Source organism: Dioscorea cayenensis, chromosome 12, assembly GCF_009730915.1.
Source record: "Dioscorea cayenensis subsp. rotundata cultivar TDr96_F1 chromosome 12, TDr96_F1_v2_PseudoChromosome.rev07_lg8_w22 25.fasta, whole genome shotgun sequence".
Lineage (NCBI taxonomy): Eukaryota > Viridiplantae > Streptophyta > Magnoliopsida > Dioscoreales > Dioscoreaceae > Dioscorea > Dioscorea cayenensis.
This window is the reverse complement of record NC_052482.1, coordinates 17,617,477-17,636,043: the sequence shown is the minus strand read 5'-3', so window position 1 is coordinate 17,636,043 and position 18,567 is coordinate 17,617,477. Positions and strand designations below refer to the sequence as shown.

Sequence of the window (18,567 nt, the reverse complement as noted above, 5' to 3'; positions counted from 1 at the left end):
TGTAATGCTTTTGCCAGTTTAATTTTTATTTGCATTCTGGTCATGTGTATACTTAAATTTTCCATTGCAAAGGTTGTCCTTTTATCCATTGGCACAGGAATGCTTGCAGCCAATTTTTTGAGTTTCATGCATTAGAATCAACCCAAATTTTGGTTCTGGAACCATTACTTTGAACATTCAATTTGGCCTCAGAAAATAAAGAATTGCTTATTTTGATTCAAGGACTAGAAGTGAATTTTGAACAGCAATTAAAATTTCTCCTTTTTTTTTCAGTTAAGATGTTAGTTTTGTACTGTATTTCTTAGTTTAAAGATCATATTTATCATGTTCAAAACTGCTGTGAGATGAGCATTTTGTTTGGTTATTTTTTTTTTTTAATTGCATAGTTAGCACCTCAGAAAATTTAAAAATGTCACTTCACCATCATTAAAAACATATATATATATTTTTAATTGCCTGCAAATTCCTGCCAATTTCCAGTCAAAAGCATTCTTTAATTCTTTTGATATTTCTATCCAGGCAAGAAAGGGGGAAAAAGATTAAAAAAAAAACAACTCTTCTTTCTTCTCAATTTTAAATCTTTGTTTTTAGCAAAATTTCTTCCCATCTCCATTCAATATTCCTCTTTCATTATTCCAAGTTCATCAGCAAATCATTAAAAAAAAATACAAAAATAAAACAATTTCTTCATAGGACACATCCAACAACTGCATTGAAACTTCCCCCTTTTTTTTAGTCAATCTCTCTCTCTCTCTCTCTCTCTCTCTCTCTCTCTCTCTCTCTCTCTCTCTCTCTATATATATATATATATATATATATATATATATATCATTATCAATAATTTCCTTTTTTTCTTTCAATTTTCCAATCTTTGTCTCTTGATCTTGGGAAATTATACAAGTAAAGAACATTTATTTATTTATCTAAGATTTTTTTGAGAAAATATATATAAATTTCACTTTTTTCTAACGATGTGAATAAGTCATTATCTTAAAATACACATTATTATTATTATTAATTTTTTATAAATATTTTAACCGCTCAATAATTACGAGTCATTGCATAATACACTTTAAATATAAATAATATCTTGTAAGTACTGTTTTTTCTCTAACTTTCGAAATTTTCCTTAAAAATAAATACATTTTTACTAAGTTTTAAAAAAATGAATTTCTAGAAATAATAATTTTAGAAAAAATAAAATAAGAGAAAGACGAAAAAAAAAATGTTAAAAAAAAAAACTAAAGAATTCCTGTGGGTCCCACCCTCGCAAGTGTTTAAGAACTCTAATTAAGGGCCCACCACTCGCGGCCAACTCCGCGTTCGAACCGCGTCGATGGCATAACCGTAATTAACAGCATTCCAACCAAAGGCAAATCAAGGGTCGAAAGTACGAAAATACCCTTAGTTGGTATTTTATTTTTTTAACATCTGTTTTCTTATTCATTTTTTGTAATTGTCGGAAATACCCCTTTTCATTTAATTAACTCAAAATAGAAACATGTTTATTTATTTATTTATTCGTTATATCCGTCAATCTCCATCACAGCCAGAATGTCACAAAACATCCAATATTTTGTGGCCCCCTTTTCAATTGAAATTAGAAATTTTGGTTTCTTGTAATTAATTATTGGGTAAATCAGATATAAATATATATGAAGGGGATTGAGATTTTATAAATATTAAAAAAAATGTAAATTATAAAAAAAATAAAAAAAAAATTAGTTATTTAACTAAATCTAAGATTTTTCTTTTTGTTATATTTTTTTTAAGCAACTGGAAAAATATTTTTTTTTTCTACTGTTTATTTTTTTTTATTTAAATCATTATATAAATGAAATAACATGTAAATAAAAATATTGTATTTTCTATGTGGGTATGAATGATATGATTGAATTTTTTTTTTTATCTGGTTTATTGTAATTTGTGGTATATAATCACTTATGTAATAGAATTGACTCATATTGTTTTTTAGTGCTAACTTGAGAAGAAACCTCGATTTGTTGCTTATGTCAAGTAAGAACCGAGGTATGTGAAAACGCCACGAACAGTTGTGAAAAGCTATTCGATAAGTCGATGGTTGAGCGCCACAGAAACTCTGATAACTTCGAATATTTTTCAAAGAACTAAAAAAGATTTAAAAAAGAATCTCAAAATTTTCTGGTAAAAGGCAATCTGATTATTTCAGCCTAAAAAACTTATTAAATAGAGGAGTCAATGAATTTTGACAACTAACAAAATTAATGTCAAATTTTTTTTAAATTATTCAAACTAAATAGAAAAATATTAATTTCTTGGCATGCACACTTTACGATCTCCAAATTAAGCCAAACTAAAAAAAAGAATAAAATAACAATTACTTTGCTAAAATTGATTCTTTATTAAAGTTAAAATTGTAAGTAACCTTTAATTTTAATTTTGTGTTTTTATGTTGCATCTTTGAAGATTTCCTTTATAAAGTTAAATTTGAATGATAGATTTCCTGCAGCGTGACACACTTTCATCATCTTCAATGGGGCCTCCACACATTAGTTTGGACTAAAATTTTTCTAATGACATTTAAAACTTTTTTGAATTGCTTACTTTTGGAACGAATAATCGGATAAATTGGAACTTGAATAGGAGTTTTGATAGTGATATTCTCATCAATATTTTTTTATAGTTAAGTCTAATTAATTTTTATATTTTTTTAATAAAATATTTTAAAATAGTATTCTCCATAAAATTTGAGAAGAAACTAGTTTATACACAATAAAAGCATGTAACAAATTGTCTATTATCTAACTAGATCTTAAAAAAAAATAAAAAAAAATAAATTTTCTAATAGAGCAAAATCATTCAATACCCCTCTATAAAAGCAGGCAATTTGTTAATAGCCTTTTATGATTAAAATCAATTTACAAATTTTATTTTTTTATCACTATTTCTTGTGCCTTTGACCCATTAATTCAAGGATAAAATATCATGAGCTCTATATATATATATATATATATATATATATATATTATCTCGTTCTTTGCATTTAAAAAAATTTAAATTTGAAACCTCTTGCTTAACTAATACAAATATCTACTATTTGGTCCAACCTCTTGCTTAACTAATACAAATATCTACTATTTGGTCCAAACCCTATTGGTAAATTTTAAATATCATTTTAGAGATATATAAGTAATTATACTTATTATTATTATTATTTATGAAAAACTTCTTATATAAAAATAAATTGAATAATGTGAATTTATAAACAAACTGAGAATATAGGAACCCAATTTTACATCAATTCAACTAATAACTATTTTACAGCTAGTTACGTGCAACAAAATAGTTCTGTGGTGTTGACTCTATTATTGTTCTCCATGATTTCACAAATATATATTTGACATGAAATTTCTAAATAATTAGTGAATTTTTAATATTATAAAATAAAACATAAATATAATATTTTATGAGAAAGTAACAAATAGCTTCAATGAAAATATAGTCCAAACAGAAATACAAAGCCATGTTTATCTGTATATCTTTATAAATAATCTATTTTTTTTTAAAAAAAATACATAAATAAAAATAGTTAAGGCATTTTTTTTATTTAACAAAGTGAACAAATTACTCTTTATATTAATCACTGACACAACATACAATAAGAGAGATTAGAATTCTCATCCTCCTGCATGAGACTCTTATACCTTACTGTTGAATTATATTAATATTGGCAATCAAGTCATCTTTTAAAATTTTTTTCAAACGTATAAACTCAATAATAATTCATTCTTTTTATAATAAAATTTCAAGTTAAATTTTAATCACAATGTATATATATACAAACAATTTTCTTCAAAAACAAAATATACATATATATATATATATATATATATATATATATATATTTATACAAATTTCAAATATCCAAAGATTGCTCTTTCAGAAAATGTGGGGGCAAATGTGTCATTTCAGAAGAGAAGGCCTAGGTCAATATCTTAATTAGGGAAGGTTATTTTCGTAATTTTGAATTAGGGTTTTGTTTAGGGTGTTCAACCCACGCGTATAAAATCATGCCCACACATCCGCCCTATTTTGTCTCACAAATCTCTACATTTTTCATCATCTTCTTCTTCTTCTTCTTCTTCATCGTTTGCTGGCGTGCTCGATCTCATCTTCTTGAACGATCCTTTGAGAAGCATCATCAATGGCTGATCAGCTAACGGATGATCAGATCTCCGAGTTCAAGGAAGCCTTTAGCTTGTTTGACAAGGATGGAGATGGTTTGATCTGATCCCATGATTCTATCTTCCTTTTTTATTTTTATTCTTTGTGGTTTTTTAGAGTTTTAGTTTAGATCCATGTTGGTCTCGGGATTTCTTGCGTTTTTGTTGTTTAGAATTAGGTTCTACGGATCTAATTGCTTTTTAAATCCTCTCTCCCTCTCGGTTTGATGGTTTTGTTGGCTTCTTCTTTGGATCAGGCGGTGGGTTGTGGTTGATTAGATTAGGGCTTTCGTGTTTTATTTCTCGTTTTTGTTTTTTGGGTCGAGATTTATGTTTTTTTTTTGGATTTTGATGGATGTTTGTTTTATTTGGGTGTGGATGATGCCGGTTTGTCCTTTTTGTCAGAAACTTTTAAACATTAGGGTTCTTCTTGTTTATGTATAGAAATTCGTATTAAATTAATAATTTGGTCCGGGATCATATATCATATGAATGAGTCCAATGGACTTTGATGATAAAAATGTTTTTTTTTTTAAAAAAAAATTTAGTAGATCAAAATCACTGATTTGTACATGATCCCAATTTTATACATATGTAGAAATATTATCTCATCCTATGAATTAGAAATTCTTGAAGTATTTGTAGATCTTTAAGTTTGGTGGTATAAAATTGTAAATTTTGTCTGGAATTTCTGCTTTGAGTTTATTCTGTTGCTGGATAATGCTCTTTGTTTTTTTGTAAATCATTTGACATGGACATTAGTAGCACATTGTGCAAAAAGCGTACATTTCATTGAGGTGTTATCAAATAAAGCAAGGCATGTGTTTAATGTGATCTATATTGTTATATGGCTGCTGAAGAGGGTTTAGTCTTTTTGTAATGTTTTTATCATTTAGAAACAGGTGATGGGCAACAATTTATATGATGCATAGGTCAACATTCTTGAATTTGCTATGCATCAATTTTAGGACTTGTGATTATGCTGATCATTGTTAGTTGCCATAGTAGATTGGATTGTCTAATACTTTTAGGAGATTCATGATTTTTTTTTTTAATGCAGGGATGAGTTTCTTGATTTATTCAGATGTTTCCTGTTTTGATTTGTTTGGTGACCTTTTGATTTATTTTGGAAATGCACCCAGAAGAAGGATACATTGTTCTCATATTTTGTGATTCGTTAGAATGGCCCAAATAGAATCTTTCTAAGAGATAAAAAGTTGCCCCTCAAAATTGTACACTCTCTCACCCCTTAATATCAGTAGCTTTGGAATTTTTAGTAGTTATCGCCCACACCTTATATTTAAAATTGCATGTTTAACATGCTTTTGCTCATAAACATAGTCAACGGTCCGTTGTTTTCAACATTTTGCTTCTTAATGGCAATTTGTCCTCTCAATCTTACTTATATAGGCTATAGCCAGCATGTCAAAAATTTAAGACATGCTTGATAAGGACAGTTTTGCTTTGCGGTATGGTACTTATTTTGGCCTCTTCCGCACTATGTGCTTCAGTGGTTGTGTTTGATATATCTGTTTTATATATGTTTCTCATGCTTCATTCCTCCCCTTCAACAAATGTTTTCATCATTACTGTGCTACAACTGTTATGAATTTGCTCATGTTTCTTCCTTTTATATTGAATGCCATTTTGAGTTTAGTCTTGTTTTGACAATGTCTATTAATTACTTTGGTGTGCATGCTATAACTTTTGAAAGACCTACTTTCTTATATCTAAACTTAGATTCAGTGCCTGCTTTTAAGCGCCTTTTTTTTTTCCTCAATACTGAGTATGTAATTGTGGCATAGATGAATATTGTTAGTTAATCTAACAGTTGTTTTTGTTGATCATTGGATGGAATTTAACAGGTTGCATCACAACCAAGGAGCTGGGAACTGTGATGCGTTCATTGGGCCAGAACCCAACAGAGGCTGAGCTACAGGATATGATAAATGAGGTTGATGTTGATGGCAATGGAACCATTGACTTCCCAGAGTTCCTCAACCTCATGGCCCGTAAGATGAAGGACACTGACTCTGAAGAGGAGCTGAAGGAGGCCTTCCGTGTTTTCGACAAAGACCAGAATGGCTTCATCTCTGCTGCTGAGCTCCGCCATGTCATGACCAACCTAGGTGAGAAGCTGACTGATGAGGAAGTTGATGAGATGATTCGCGAGGCTGATGTTGACGGTGATGGCCAAATCAACTACGAGGAGTTTGTTAAAGTCATGATGGCCAAGTGATAAAAGCCTCTATGAAAAGACACAACACCTGAACAATATAATTTTCTGAGCAGATCATATCATAATGTGTGGTTCTTATTTGATCTTTTTCAGGTAGTTTATTTGGTTAATCTCCCTTGTGAAAGAAAGGATGATTCTATCTCTTCTCTGTCCTTGATTTTCGTCTCTTTTTGTATTCTATGAATCTTTATTCTGCTAGCATTTCTTTCCATGTGTGTTGTTTTATCAGTGTTTGTGGTTTTCCTTGGATAATTCCGTAGGTGATGATCTCTGTTTTTTTCTTTCCTTCCCAACTCTTGCAACATTTCAATACCTGAAATTGATGGACTGATTTGAATGCTGCCGAAGTTTCTTTTGTTGTTTATTTTCTAAGTACATGAACATACGGAATTGATTGGATGTCAGGATGGTATATACACTACACCTGCTTATGTTGTGCATAATTTTGTGGCTTGCTCTTGGTTTTTGGTTGTTTGTCTTAGAACATGAATATGATGGAATTTATCCAAAGCCAGGATGATAAATACACTACACCTGCATCAGTTGTATGTTTTTTGTGCCATGTTCTTGGTCTTTAGATTTCTTTGAATTCGATTTCTCTAGTATTTCACCATGCTAAATTGGCATGGAAACCTTGCAATCTTAATGTGGAAAGGCATTGTTATCTGGTCGCTTGTTTTTCACTCCTGTTGAGGATGTTCAATCTGAATTCTTTTAGTAAATTTTTATTTCTTTTGTTGTTCTTTGGTGATACTATTTCTAATTCTGCTGTTTTAACATTGAATTGGGAGATGACTATTTAGCTTATCATATAATTTGAAACGAATGAACGTTGATAATTAGACTGGCAAAACGGGCTAGGCGATTAAGTTCCCCCAAATTTGATGTAGTTTTTAATGCACATATAAAAATCAAGTGTATAGGTAATCGTCTTATGTATGTAATTGTTTATATACAAGTGTTTATATAGTCTTAGTTTATATATATATATATATATATATATATATATATAAAATAATCTTTTTAAAAATCATCATTACTAGTCCATTTTATTTGCAAAATATAAATACTCACCAAAGGCTTTTTGGTCCGGCCGCGCTTATATTTTTTTGCTCTCATCTCATATGCAAGGCAGCTTTGATTCCCTACTCTTGTGAAGAGATACCAGGACAAAAGAAAAGAAAACAAAGAAACGCAAAATAAGAAAGCCAAAACTAGAGATCAGATGCATGCTTTTCAAGACCCTGATGGTACAATGAAAGCTGAGTATCGGTAAAAGTTTGTCTTGCAATATCAGCAATCAACTTATTCCACACCCATGGAATGAGATCAATATGAGAATTGTGCATATGGTTAATTATCTGATTGATATCATTAACACCCTGCTCCAATCTCCAAGTTTCAGTGTCTAAATCATGTAAAGCTCGCCACTACCCTGTTCGCTTATGAATATTCTGGTGCCGCAGCTAGAATCTCTAGATAACCAAGTCAGAGCTTCAACCAGTGCTGCATCAGTTGCTTCCATTTAAGAAGATACGAATTTATGAGCAATGGCGACACATATAGCAACATCATTAGAATCTATAGCAATGAAACCCAATCTTGGCTTACCTGAATTGCTCCTCCAACAACCAGCAACCAACAACATAAAGATGTAATTGTCCAACTTGAGGCTTATTAGCATGAAAGAATTGCAATCCTTTATGACATGCTGCACAAACAAGGAAATCTTTAACATGATCCACAACGGTTTTAGCAATAATAGTGAAATTTGGGCTTCTATTTTTGAAGATCCGATCACATCTACATTTCCAGATGTACCAGCATGCTGTGGCGATAAGGGAAGACATATATTTAGAAGAGTTGGCATGAGAGTAATCCAACCAAGAACCTGAAGTAATAGAGTCAAGACCATGAAGACTAAAACCAGAAAATCAACAATTTTAGTCCAAACCAATTGAACTTTAGTACAGTGGTTAATTAACTGCTCAGCAGTTTCAACTTGAAGGTCATAGAATACACAATTTTGGATGAGACTCAAGTTCATAGCATGGAGAAAAGTGTAGGTTTTAATCTTATTGTGACAAAGAAGCCAAACAAACGTCTTAACTCTTGGAGAAGCATTGATTTTTCCATAGATTTTTTCAACCAATCCAATTTTCATCCTGACAATGTATGCTATTTAGAAACTGTAAACAGAGGAAGAAATTTTGTTATTATTGCATGAGGATTCTAGACCCAATGGTGATTTCCATTTGGATCAATTTTACCCTTGCTGAACACTGAAGAATCCAAGTTCAGGCCAAAACCATGTAAAAACATTTTAGTGTTCCAACCAGAGATATTGTAGAAATCAGAAAAAACAATATTTTCCCAATCCACATCCATATGCAAATAGGTAGGTTTGAAATTCAAAGGGATCTCAAAAATCCAAGGGTCTTGCAGAATGGAAATCTGATCAGGATTAATGACATTAATCAAAAGATTATTTTTTATAACATTAGCAGTTCTGCAAAGACCCCTATAAAACCAAGAACACTTGGGAGAAGGCGAGCAAGACCAAGGATTATGTATACCATACTTTTAATGAACAATATCAACCCAGATATAATCATCTTTATTAAGGAGATTGAAAACATTTTTTGCCATTAAAGAATGCTTAGCTAGTCTTAAATTCCAAAGACCTAAACCCCCATTAGGCTTATCAAGAGTAGTATTACTCCAACCAACCATTGGCATGCCACTTCTATTGCTGCTATTTGCCCACAAGAGATTCCTAGCAGATTGGGAGATTTTATCAAGGGCAGAATCAGGAATTGGATAAATTAATAAGTAATAAGACGAAAGGGACAAAAGAGAACTATTAATCAAGATAACTTTCCGGCTTTAGAGATTTTAGCATTGTTCCAACTAGAGGTAGCCTTGTTAACTTTCCAAATCATATTATCAAAGTGGGACAAGGCTAGTTTCCTTGGGGAAATCAACATCCCCAGGTAAGTAAAAGGGAAATTGCCTTTCTTAAAATCGAGAATGTGACAAATACTTTTGCAATTTTATGATTGAACCAATTAGGAAAGTAAATGTTATAACTAGTTTTTACTGTAACTATAGTCAGCCTGTTATTGTAGTTTTTTTCAGTCCAGTACTGTAGGAGGCTGGTAGTGTAGCAACCCGGGTTTATATTTCTTTCTTCTCTTGGCCGAACCCTTGCTACTTTCCTTAGAATTTTTCCGGCTATCTTTTCTGGTGAATCAAAGCATCCTTTCTCTTCATCACTTCCTCTTGAATATGGTAGGAGCTTTGATCCAAGTTTTATCCCGTATTTTTCTTGTATTTCATCATGTTTACTTCTTTAAAAACCTATGTCTAAAACTTAGATTATATATGTTGTGTTGATGGTTTTAGGCTCAAATTGAAGCCATTTTTCTTGATATTCAATTTGGTGGATATTTGTACTTGGTTAGATGATGTAAATCGGGAGAAAACCTTTGTATTAGTGCCGGTTTTATTGTAGCCATTCCAATTTTACTGGTGTACCGATAAGCTTTAGTTGTTTCTCTGGTTTCTTTGGATTAGAGTGAAGCTCAGGCCCTTAGGAATTCATTGGTAACCTTTGAACCCAGTTTTAAGCCAACCCTAGGATCAATTTAAGGTTGTTTGTTAGAGAAACTTAGGGTTTGATTTATTTTGTGCTAATTGTTGTTGGTGTTTTGTTGTGCTTTGGCAAGGAGGTGAAGCTTTGGCTTGAGGCAAGGAACCTGTAGAGGATTAGAATTTGGGAAAGTGAAATCACTAAGTTGTGAGTGGAATTAATTAAGTATAAATCTATTAGAATAATAACTATATATTATATTGCTTGAGTAAAGGTTTATTGGTTTTATACTTGAATCGAGGTTTGTTTGATTTGAAATGAGTTATTTATTTCATACTTCATGTTTCCAAGTATTGTTGTTAAAAAGGAAGGATTTTCATGATGATGCATGTTTTGTAATGTTGTAAATTATTGACTTTGCAAAGCTTTAGATACGCTTGTGTTTTCTTCATTTCCTTTGTATGAAAATGGCGGCTGTTCTGTTATGATTATTGTTCTATCTATGGACCCTTCGTTGTGAAATGCAAGTTTGTATTATTTGGTTGGTGACATTCTACTGCAGTAGGTGATTTCTATGGCCAGTCTTTTGATGTGGTATGGAAAACCGGCAAACTTATTGGTCCAGTTCAGGTGAGAGTGTAAAGCCCTGACTAGATGTTCAACGGTAAGCCAGGGGTCACTACACGGTGAACCAATGGGTCAACGTGAAGGACATGAGTACCTTGACGGCTCTAAACTTAGCCGCGGCCGTGACAAAGGTTTAGAGAGGTTTCTAAACCATGTTGCGTTTCTTTTGTAGTGTTATATTAAATTTGTAGTGAGAGGGCGAGGCCCAACTATCACTCTTAGGAGGCCAATCTCCCACAAATTTGATTTGGCAGTGAGCATTGTGTTTTATGGATTTTGAGAGTCATATTATATAGTTTGGTTTATATACGGAACTGTTCTGATCTATTTGCATTATTATAAAAGCTTGGTTTGATGTTCAACTTGTTTTATAATTTGGACCCTGGGTTCAGTATTTTGTGGATTCGATGTTGTAAAACCCTAGTTGGGATAAAAAGGTTTTTCTTGACATTATCTTTCATTATTTTCTTGTATCGATAATTACTATTGTATGTGATTATGTTCTAAACTATTTGTGTTATTACTAGAGCATTTTTTGGATGATTTATATTCTGTATTTTGGTATATTCTTGTAGATTTGTGCTAATATACTCATTGAGTGACCTATGTTACTAACCCCTCTTTCCTTCTCCTAGGCTTTTGCAGGCAGTAGTATGGCAATGAAGCGATATGATGGGCATCCACTATTTGTTTTCATTCATTTATAAGTTCATGTATATTATCCTTGAGCATTGTATGTTGTATTAGGGCATGGATCCATTAGTATGATTAAAAATCTTTATGCATGGTTTGTATGTTTGTCTAATCTCTTGGAAACTTTGTGGTACTTGTGATCAATACCTTTATTGAATTCTATTATCAGGTCTTGTTGATGTTGCTTCCCCTGTGCTTTTATTGTACACATTGTTTGTATATTCTTGTTCATGTGATTTTGGTTCAGGATTATGAAACTCCAAGCATTTTATCAGCCTTGCAATGGCCTGAGGGTTGAGTGATGGGGTATCCCTCCTTGGGTTGTCACAGCGGTTGTTGCCCATAGGTCAAGGCGTGACAGTAAATCTTAGATTTAGAAATATTAGGTTTCTGACCAGTCAAGGGAAGGTAAATGGCTAAACACAGGGTGACATTTCTTGCTACCTTTTCTGGTGGCAAAGGTAACCAAGATGAGATTATCCGCACACATGTGATTAAAATCATAATTAAGATCCTTATAAATGCCATGAATCATTCTCATGCACTTGGCTCAGTTAAGCATATTCGTCAAAATTTGGGAAACCATAATGAAAAAATAAGAAGAGATAGGATCCCCTTATCTAACACCACGAGAAGAAGAAAACTAACAAGAAGGTTGGCCATTAATCAAGAGGGAGAAAGAGAAAGCTCTCAAACAAGTATGAATTCAAGAAACCCACTTGCTAGGAAATCCCATTTTACTCAGAATGCAAGAATAGCATGCCAATTTAAAGTATCATAAGCTTTTTCAATGTCTACCTTAATAATCATCCTTGGGGGGTTAGAGAAATCATGACTGATAAAATGGACCATCTTTTGGACCACAATAATGTTATCCATAGAAGTATGTCCAGGAACAAAACCACATTGCTGTCTACTAATCAGTTTCCCTATAATACTTGTAAGACGATTAGCCAGCAATTTCGTAATAATTTTATAACAAACATTGCATAAAAAAAATAGGTCAAAAATTAGCGACTTTGTTAGAATTCTTAATCTTAGGAATTAGGGCCACGTAAGTTTTACCCTATGCTTTAGGCATACGAGCAATTTCAAAAAAAAAAAAAATTTGATCGCATAGCAAAGATGATCACCAATCCCATCCCAAAAGAATTTATAAAACTCAGAGTTGAAACGATCAAGGTCAGGGCTTTTATCAGGGGAAAAGGGAATTTATGGTGAGAAAAACCTTATCCTTAGTTATTTCCCTAGTTAAAAAGGCACAATCACTAGCCAAAATGGTAATCAATTCATCAGGGAGGGCTTGAAGAATGTAATTAAAAGAAATTGGATTAGGGTCCTACTAAAGCTGGTAAAAGTGATTGACAAAAGTTTGGCTAATTTGATCTTAATCTGTAAAATTATTTCCAAACTTATCCATGATGTAAGAGATATAATTGGAAAGTTTCCTTATTCTAGCACAATTGTGGAAAAAAGAGGTATTAAGATCACCATTTTGAGTCCAATTAATCTTAGATCTTTGAGCCCATTTTTTAGCATTTTGTTTGAGCAAAGCCCTGTGCTTGTTATACAAAATATTCAGATTGATATTATAAGTATCATCAAAATAGTTATCAATACCCTCCGATTCTAAAGCCTGGATGCTAACCGCCTCAGTGGCACTAATATCCCTATCAAGATTACAAATACTTTTGCACCTCCAAGCAAACAAATTAGAATGAACTCTACTTAAAATGTGGGTAAAAGCATGTATAGGAGAAGAATGAGCATGCAAATTTAAAGCAATTCTAACAGAAGCAAGACAATCGTTATAATCCAACCAATGGTTTTCAAAACAAAAAATGCTATGGTTGTGAATGGCATTGCGAGATTCAGTTAAAAGCATGGGGGAATGATCTGAAAGAGTTCTAGGGAGATGTAAAATGTTATAAGACTTGAACAATGAAAGCCAACAATAATTTACTAAACATCGATCAAGTCCAGCCCATCTTCTCGCAAGACCAGATTGACCATTGCACTAGGAGAAGGTCGGACCGATAAAACTAATGTCAAGCAAAGAATTTTTAGTGATGAAATCAGAGAAAAAATAGGCCTTACAATTGTAATAAGAGAAACGACCTCCTTTGTGTTCGTCGCCAGTTACAATTACATTAAAGTCCCCTATGATGCTCCAATGAACATCAAGAGGGGTCAACTGCTCAAGTTCACCCCAGACCTTTTTCTGAACTTTAACCAGATGACTATTATAAATAACAGAGATAATCCAAGTATCTAGAGAAGGAGTGGAGAGTACCAAATGAAGGATATGTTTTGATTTCACTATTGGAGTAACACGACAAGTCCCCTTCCTCCAAAGAGTGATGATGCCTCCTAAATACCCGCTAGTAATAAAGCTACCTAGCCCCATCCTCTAGAAAACCTGGAACAAAAGCGAAAAACTCTCGCAGTATCAGCTCTGGTTTCAATTAAACATATTAGCATAGGCTTGTGCTACTGAGACATCAAATAAATCTTGTTTCTGTTATCAAGCCTGGAAGCCCCCTTACAATTCCAATAAACAACTTTTAGAGCACTCTTTATAAACAAATCTAGAAACAAAAATCTGAGAATAGGAGAATTGAAACAGTCAAGAAGAAAAGAAGTAGAAGGGATTAAACCAAAGGGAATGGACTCAAGAGAAGATCTCCTAGGCCCCTCTCCCTCTTCCCTCTATTCTCCCTTTTTTTGGGGTGACTTCTTGAAGCAGGCTTCCTTTTTGAACTAAAGCTTCCTTTCGGATTTCCTCCTAGGCTTGCCCTAATGTTAAGTCATCACGAAGCTCATCTTCCATATCGTTATCTTCACTTGACCACTTCGACTAAGACATAGCTTGTTCAAACTCATCAGAGGAGGCCCTGCCATTTGCTAGCACTTTCTCATCTTTGTCGACCAACATACTATGAAGATTGTTATCTTCCTCTAGACTATCACTAGGTTTTTTATTCGAAAAGTAATAGAGAAGAGGGCTTTTCTGAGCCACCTCTACAGCCGTGGAAGCCTTCTTCTTTCCCATTTTACCAAGTTGTTGAGTGGGTCCCAAGGAAACAACCTTTTGTGTTGTAACTCTCTCTGTGTTTAGATCCCCATGCAAAACTACTTCTTTACCTTTTTTATCAACTTTGCTGACATTAGGAACTGTGGTTGTGCTGAAGTTCTCTCATTCGATCAATTCAAGGAGCTATTGAGTAGGTATCGCCAAACTGTGTTCTTCTAGTTCCCCAGGCAAAGGATTGAAAGATTGATGTTGACGAGACGATACAATTTTTCCATCTCTTCCTCTCCAATTACCACATAAACCACCATGAAGAGTCTTGGAAGAGGACGCATCATTTTGTGGTTGTGTTGGACTGGGGGCTAGGCTACCATGGGATTGATTGGCATCAATGGCTCGAATATCACCCGCTACGTTTCCATCTCTCACATGCAGAGCATGTGAAACAGGGCTGCCCGCAATACCACGTCCACGGCCGCTCTCACGGCCACGATGTCAAGAGACTACTATCCAGGCACCGAATCTTGCTCTTTAGGAATGATTTGCTCCAATTCAGGCGCCGAACTGTTGGAACCACACAAACTTGTTGCATTAACTAAAGATTCCTTCTTCGGAGGATTAAACCTAGGACCACTACCAACTCCTTTACCAGAGTAAACATCCCCAGCTTCGTCCCTGTTGCACAACTGCAAGCGCACGGTTTTGCCAAGTAGTAAATAAGTTATCAATCCCATGAGGACCAAGCATGATTACTAATCTATTGCAACAATAGGCTATCTAGGCAATTAAAAGATGGGAGAATAAAAACAATAAAGTAGCAGAAAGTACACAAATTAGGAATACAGAGATGCAGGGGTGTGGACTAGGATTCAGATTTGGATGAACTTAGGTTTGGGAACTCACCTCAAAGAGCAATGAATAATGTGTTTGGATCTAAAATTGGTTTGAGTAGATTATTTGACGGGTAATAATGCTCAACTATTTGTCACTCTCTTTTAAGAGATAACAAGTTGATCTTGATTAGGCCATCTCCTACTTTCGTGGTAGATGAACCCTTTCAAAACCCTAATAAGATCAATGATTATATGATGAACCCTCAAGAATTACCTTTTAGTAAATTCAGGGTGACTTAAGAAATTCCAAGACCTTGATTAACCTTTCAGTTAACCTTGATCTCTGAGATAAAACAAGAAAGGCTTTCACACTCACAAGCTATGATTCTTGAATCAAAAGCCAACTCAAAGAAATCTACCTTTAAGCACAAAAGATCTATACAAAAGTAACAACCCATCAAACAATCACTACTTTGGGCTAATCCCAAACCTAAAGAGAAGTTTTACACTTCCATGTCTCAATTACAAAGAAAAATAGGACGAATAAAAGTCATGAAAATACACAACACAATAGGGCTTGGAAAACTCCCTATGTTGTCCACGAAAATCTGGTCTTCAGTTCTCCAGTCCTCTTCTCCTTCTTCAACCCCTTTTAGAGACTTCAAAAGTCCCTTTTCCTCTTCTCCAGCCGCCACCCTTTTGCTCCTTGCTTCTCTTACCCTCAAAACCCTTTCTTGATGCCTTTTTATAGCCAGTGACAGGAATTGGGTCCCAGTTAACTTTACAGACCACAGGTACTTTCACAGACCATAGGTGAGTGGTGTGCCTTAGAGAAGTTGGTTCTCAGTCTACAGAGTTTCTTGGTCAGCTCCAACCTTCTACAAACAAAATAACTAAAAGGACTAGTTTGTACAAGAAAGGAAGGGGAAACCATTACAAAGGCTAAAAAAGTGCATGATTAATGATGGATCAGTCCCCAGGAACAAGTCCCCAGGAACAAGTCCCCAGTGGTGACTACAAGTGTTAGTTTTATGTCTAACCATCCCACATTGGTATCAAAACGTCGGAAAGCGTTCATACAAGATGAGGACGAAAACCTTGCCATCATCATCCTCAAGCCAAAATCCTCTCTTCAGTGGATGGGCTAAATCAATCTCCAAACAAACCCTGGCAAATTTGATTCTAGATAGGGAGGATATATACTCAACGACCTTGAGAAGGTGTCCCAATGGTTCCGTGATGGATTTCAAAGCTTCTTCTTCCCAGAATTCCACTAGGAGGTTGTGTAGTTTCACCCAAACCATCGCCTTTGAAAGTTTGGTTGTCGTTAGCTCAAAATATGGTTGCTACTCTGCAATTTGGAGGGTCATCCCATTCACACTCCATGGTCCACCGGAAACGATCTTCTATTTCACTTCATTGCTCTTACATCTAATTAGCATGAAACCATTTAGCATATCAGATATTAGTATCCTTCCAAACTCTTGCCATTGGCCCAATAGAGTGGCCTTGACATATTCACAAGCTGGAGCTTTACCAAACAGTTTGGCATACAAAGCATGCTGGAATCGCATCCTTGCCCTCAACTTGGTATCCTCATCCACATGAAAAACATCAGTAACACTCTGTTTCAGATTCTCCAGGATGGCTCCATCAACCGGTAAGGATGAGATCACCCTAGTTTTGGAAGCTCTTGTGATTTCGGCCCAAGAAGGCACTAGCGGGGGCTCTCTAGGTTCTAGTGGTCAGGGAACGTTAGACATGTGTAAGACTTATTTCAGACTCTTTAACACTAGAAAACAAGAACCGTGCTAGCTGCAGAGAGGAACTTCCTCTTTCAGTGGATGGTTGGCAGTTAGGCCTGGTGTGTGTGATGGTTGAGTGCACTCTTTATTGGTAGAGCAAAGCTTTTTAAGAGAGTTTCACACACACATCCTTGTCTACATGCCTAGCCAAGTATAATGGTTTTCGTAAATGCCATCAATTATCAACCTCCTCGCATGTGAACCTCCTTAGCAAGATCTATTGATAAGTGCTAGTATAAACATAACAACATTAGTTTTATATAACCTATCATCTAGAGACGTTCCCAGATTTTGAATCTATGGACATCCACAGTAGCTATAGCAATAGTGATCATATATAGTAACTTTACACAGTATTTGCATAAATAATAGTTGTTAGATAATGATATAATGGTTGCCAACAAACAAATCTAGTGAATAATGCATCTACGGACATTCGTAGATGACATAATTTTTTATTTTAATAACTAGATTTTATGAAAGTAATTAAATTCTAAAATCAAAACAAAATAAAATAAAATTTTTCTTTAAGACGACACTAGCAAGGTCTAATGTTACAACACCTTAGTAGTGAATGGACAAGCGCTTGTTTAAAACCCCGCATCCATGATCCTGTAAAAATATTATTTATTCACTATTCACTGAGTCTAGTGTGGGTCTTTTGTGGGAGAAGTCGTATTCATCATCCCTCCAAAGTTGTATGTAGGGGGAATTTACTATCGTAGGGCTATGGTCCTTGATATATTATTTTGGAATCTTAGATGCACACGAAAGGTCTTCATTACACTGCATATTAGCTCATCCCGCATAGTAAATCCCCAAATGGTCCTCCAAACCTACTTCTCCCTATAACACCCCCTTGAGTGAGGGGGTGGGCGTTTATCGCCATTTGTAAATATTTTTTTTTTTAAAAGAATATCTTTAATAGCTTAATATATTTGTTCTTAAAAAAAATTACATGTAAAGATAAAGAATTCTAGATTTATATATATATATATATATATATATATATATATATATATATATATGGACAAAAACAACTCTCAACCACTTTGAGGTATTTTGAAAAAATTATTGAAAAAAATACAAAAGAAAACAAAACCTATGGTTTTTGACTTTTACATATCTGTGGATGTGGTTTTTCAAAGAAAAAACCTTTAACGGTGTTTTTTTTTTTTTATGTTGGCAAGAGCAAAATTATTTATTCATATAAAAAACCGCTACGTGACATTAAAAAACATGATTTTTTTTAACTTAATTTTGTTTGATTTTTGAGATTTAATTTTTTTTAATTGAAATTTTGGGAGAAATTAATAAACTTAAAAAAAAGGCTTTTTTATAAATATTGTAAATAAAATAAATAATTACAGAAATGTGCATGTTATAGATTAATTGCGAAAATGTGTATCCATTGATGGGGCCCATGTTTTAATTAATTTTTAATTCCATGGAGTTTTTTTCTCTAGCCGCCAACTATCTTTTTCTCCGGCAAACTCCGTCCGAGCTTGTGATTCTGCTAATTGTGAAGAAGTTAAAATCAAGCAT

At 33.8% G+C, this 18,567-nt stretch overlaps 1 protein-coding gene across 1 annotated transcript; it reads left to right on the top strand.

Annotated features, from left to right (window-relative positions):
* The first annotated feature begins 4,070 nt into the window (after window positions 1-4,070).
* LOC120273610 (calmodulin-7) lies at window positions 4,071-6,768 on the top strand. Its single transcript, XM_039280269.1, has 2 exons — window positions 4,071-4,259; window positions 6,068-6,768. Exons 1-2 carry the CDS (start codon window positions 4,184-4,186, stop codon window positions 6,439-6,441), a joined length of 450 nt encoding a protein of 149 aa, XP_039136203.1. The 5' UTR covers window positions 4,071-4,183; the 3' UTR covers window positions 6,442-6,768.
* The last annotated feature ends 11,799 nt before the right edge of the window (window positions 6,769-18,567 follow it).

Coding starts and splice junctions, on each gene's coding strand:
- LOC120273610 (XM_039280269.1), top strand. CDS start 4,184: ATGGCTGATCAGCTAACGGATGATCAGATCTCCGAGTTCAAGGAAGCC. Junction 4,260..6,067: donor GTTTGACAAGGATGGAGATG/GTTTGATCTGAT, acceptor GGAATTTAACAG/GTTGCATCACAACCAAGGAG.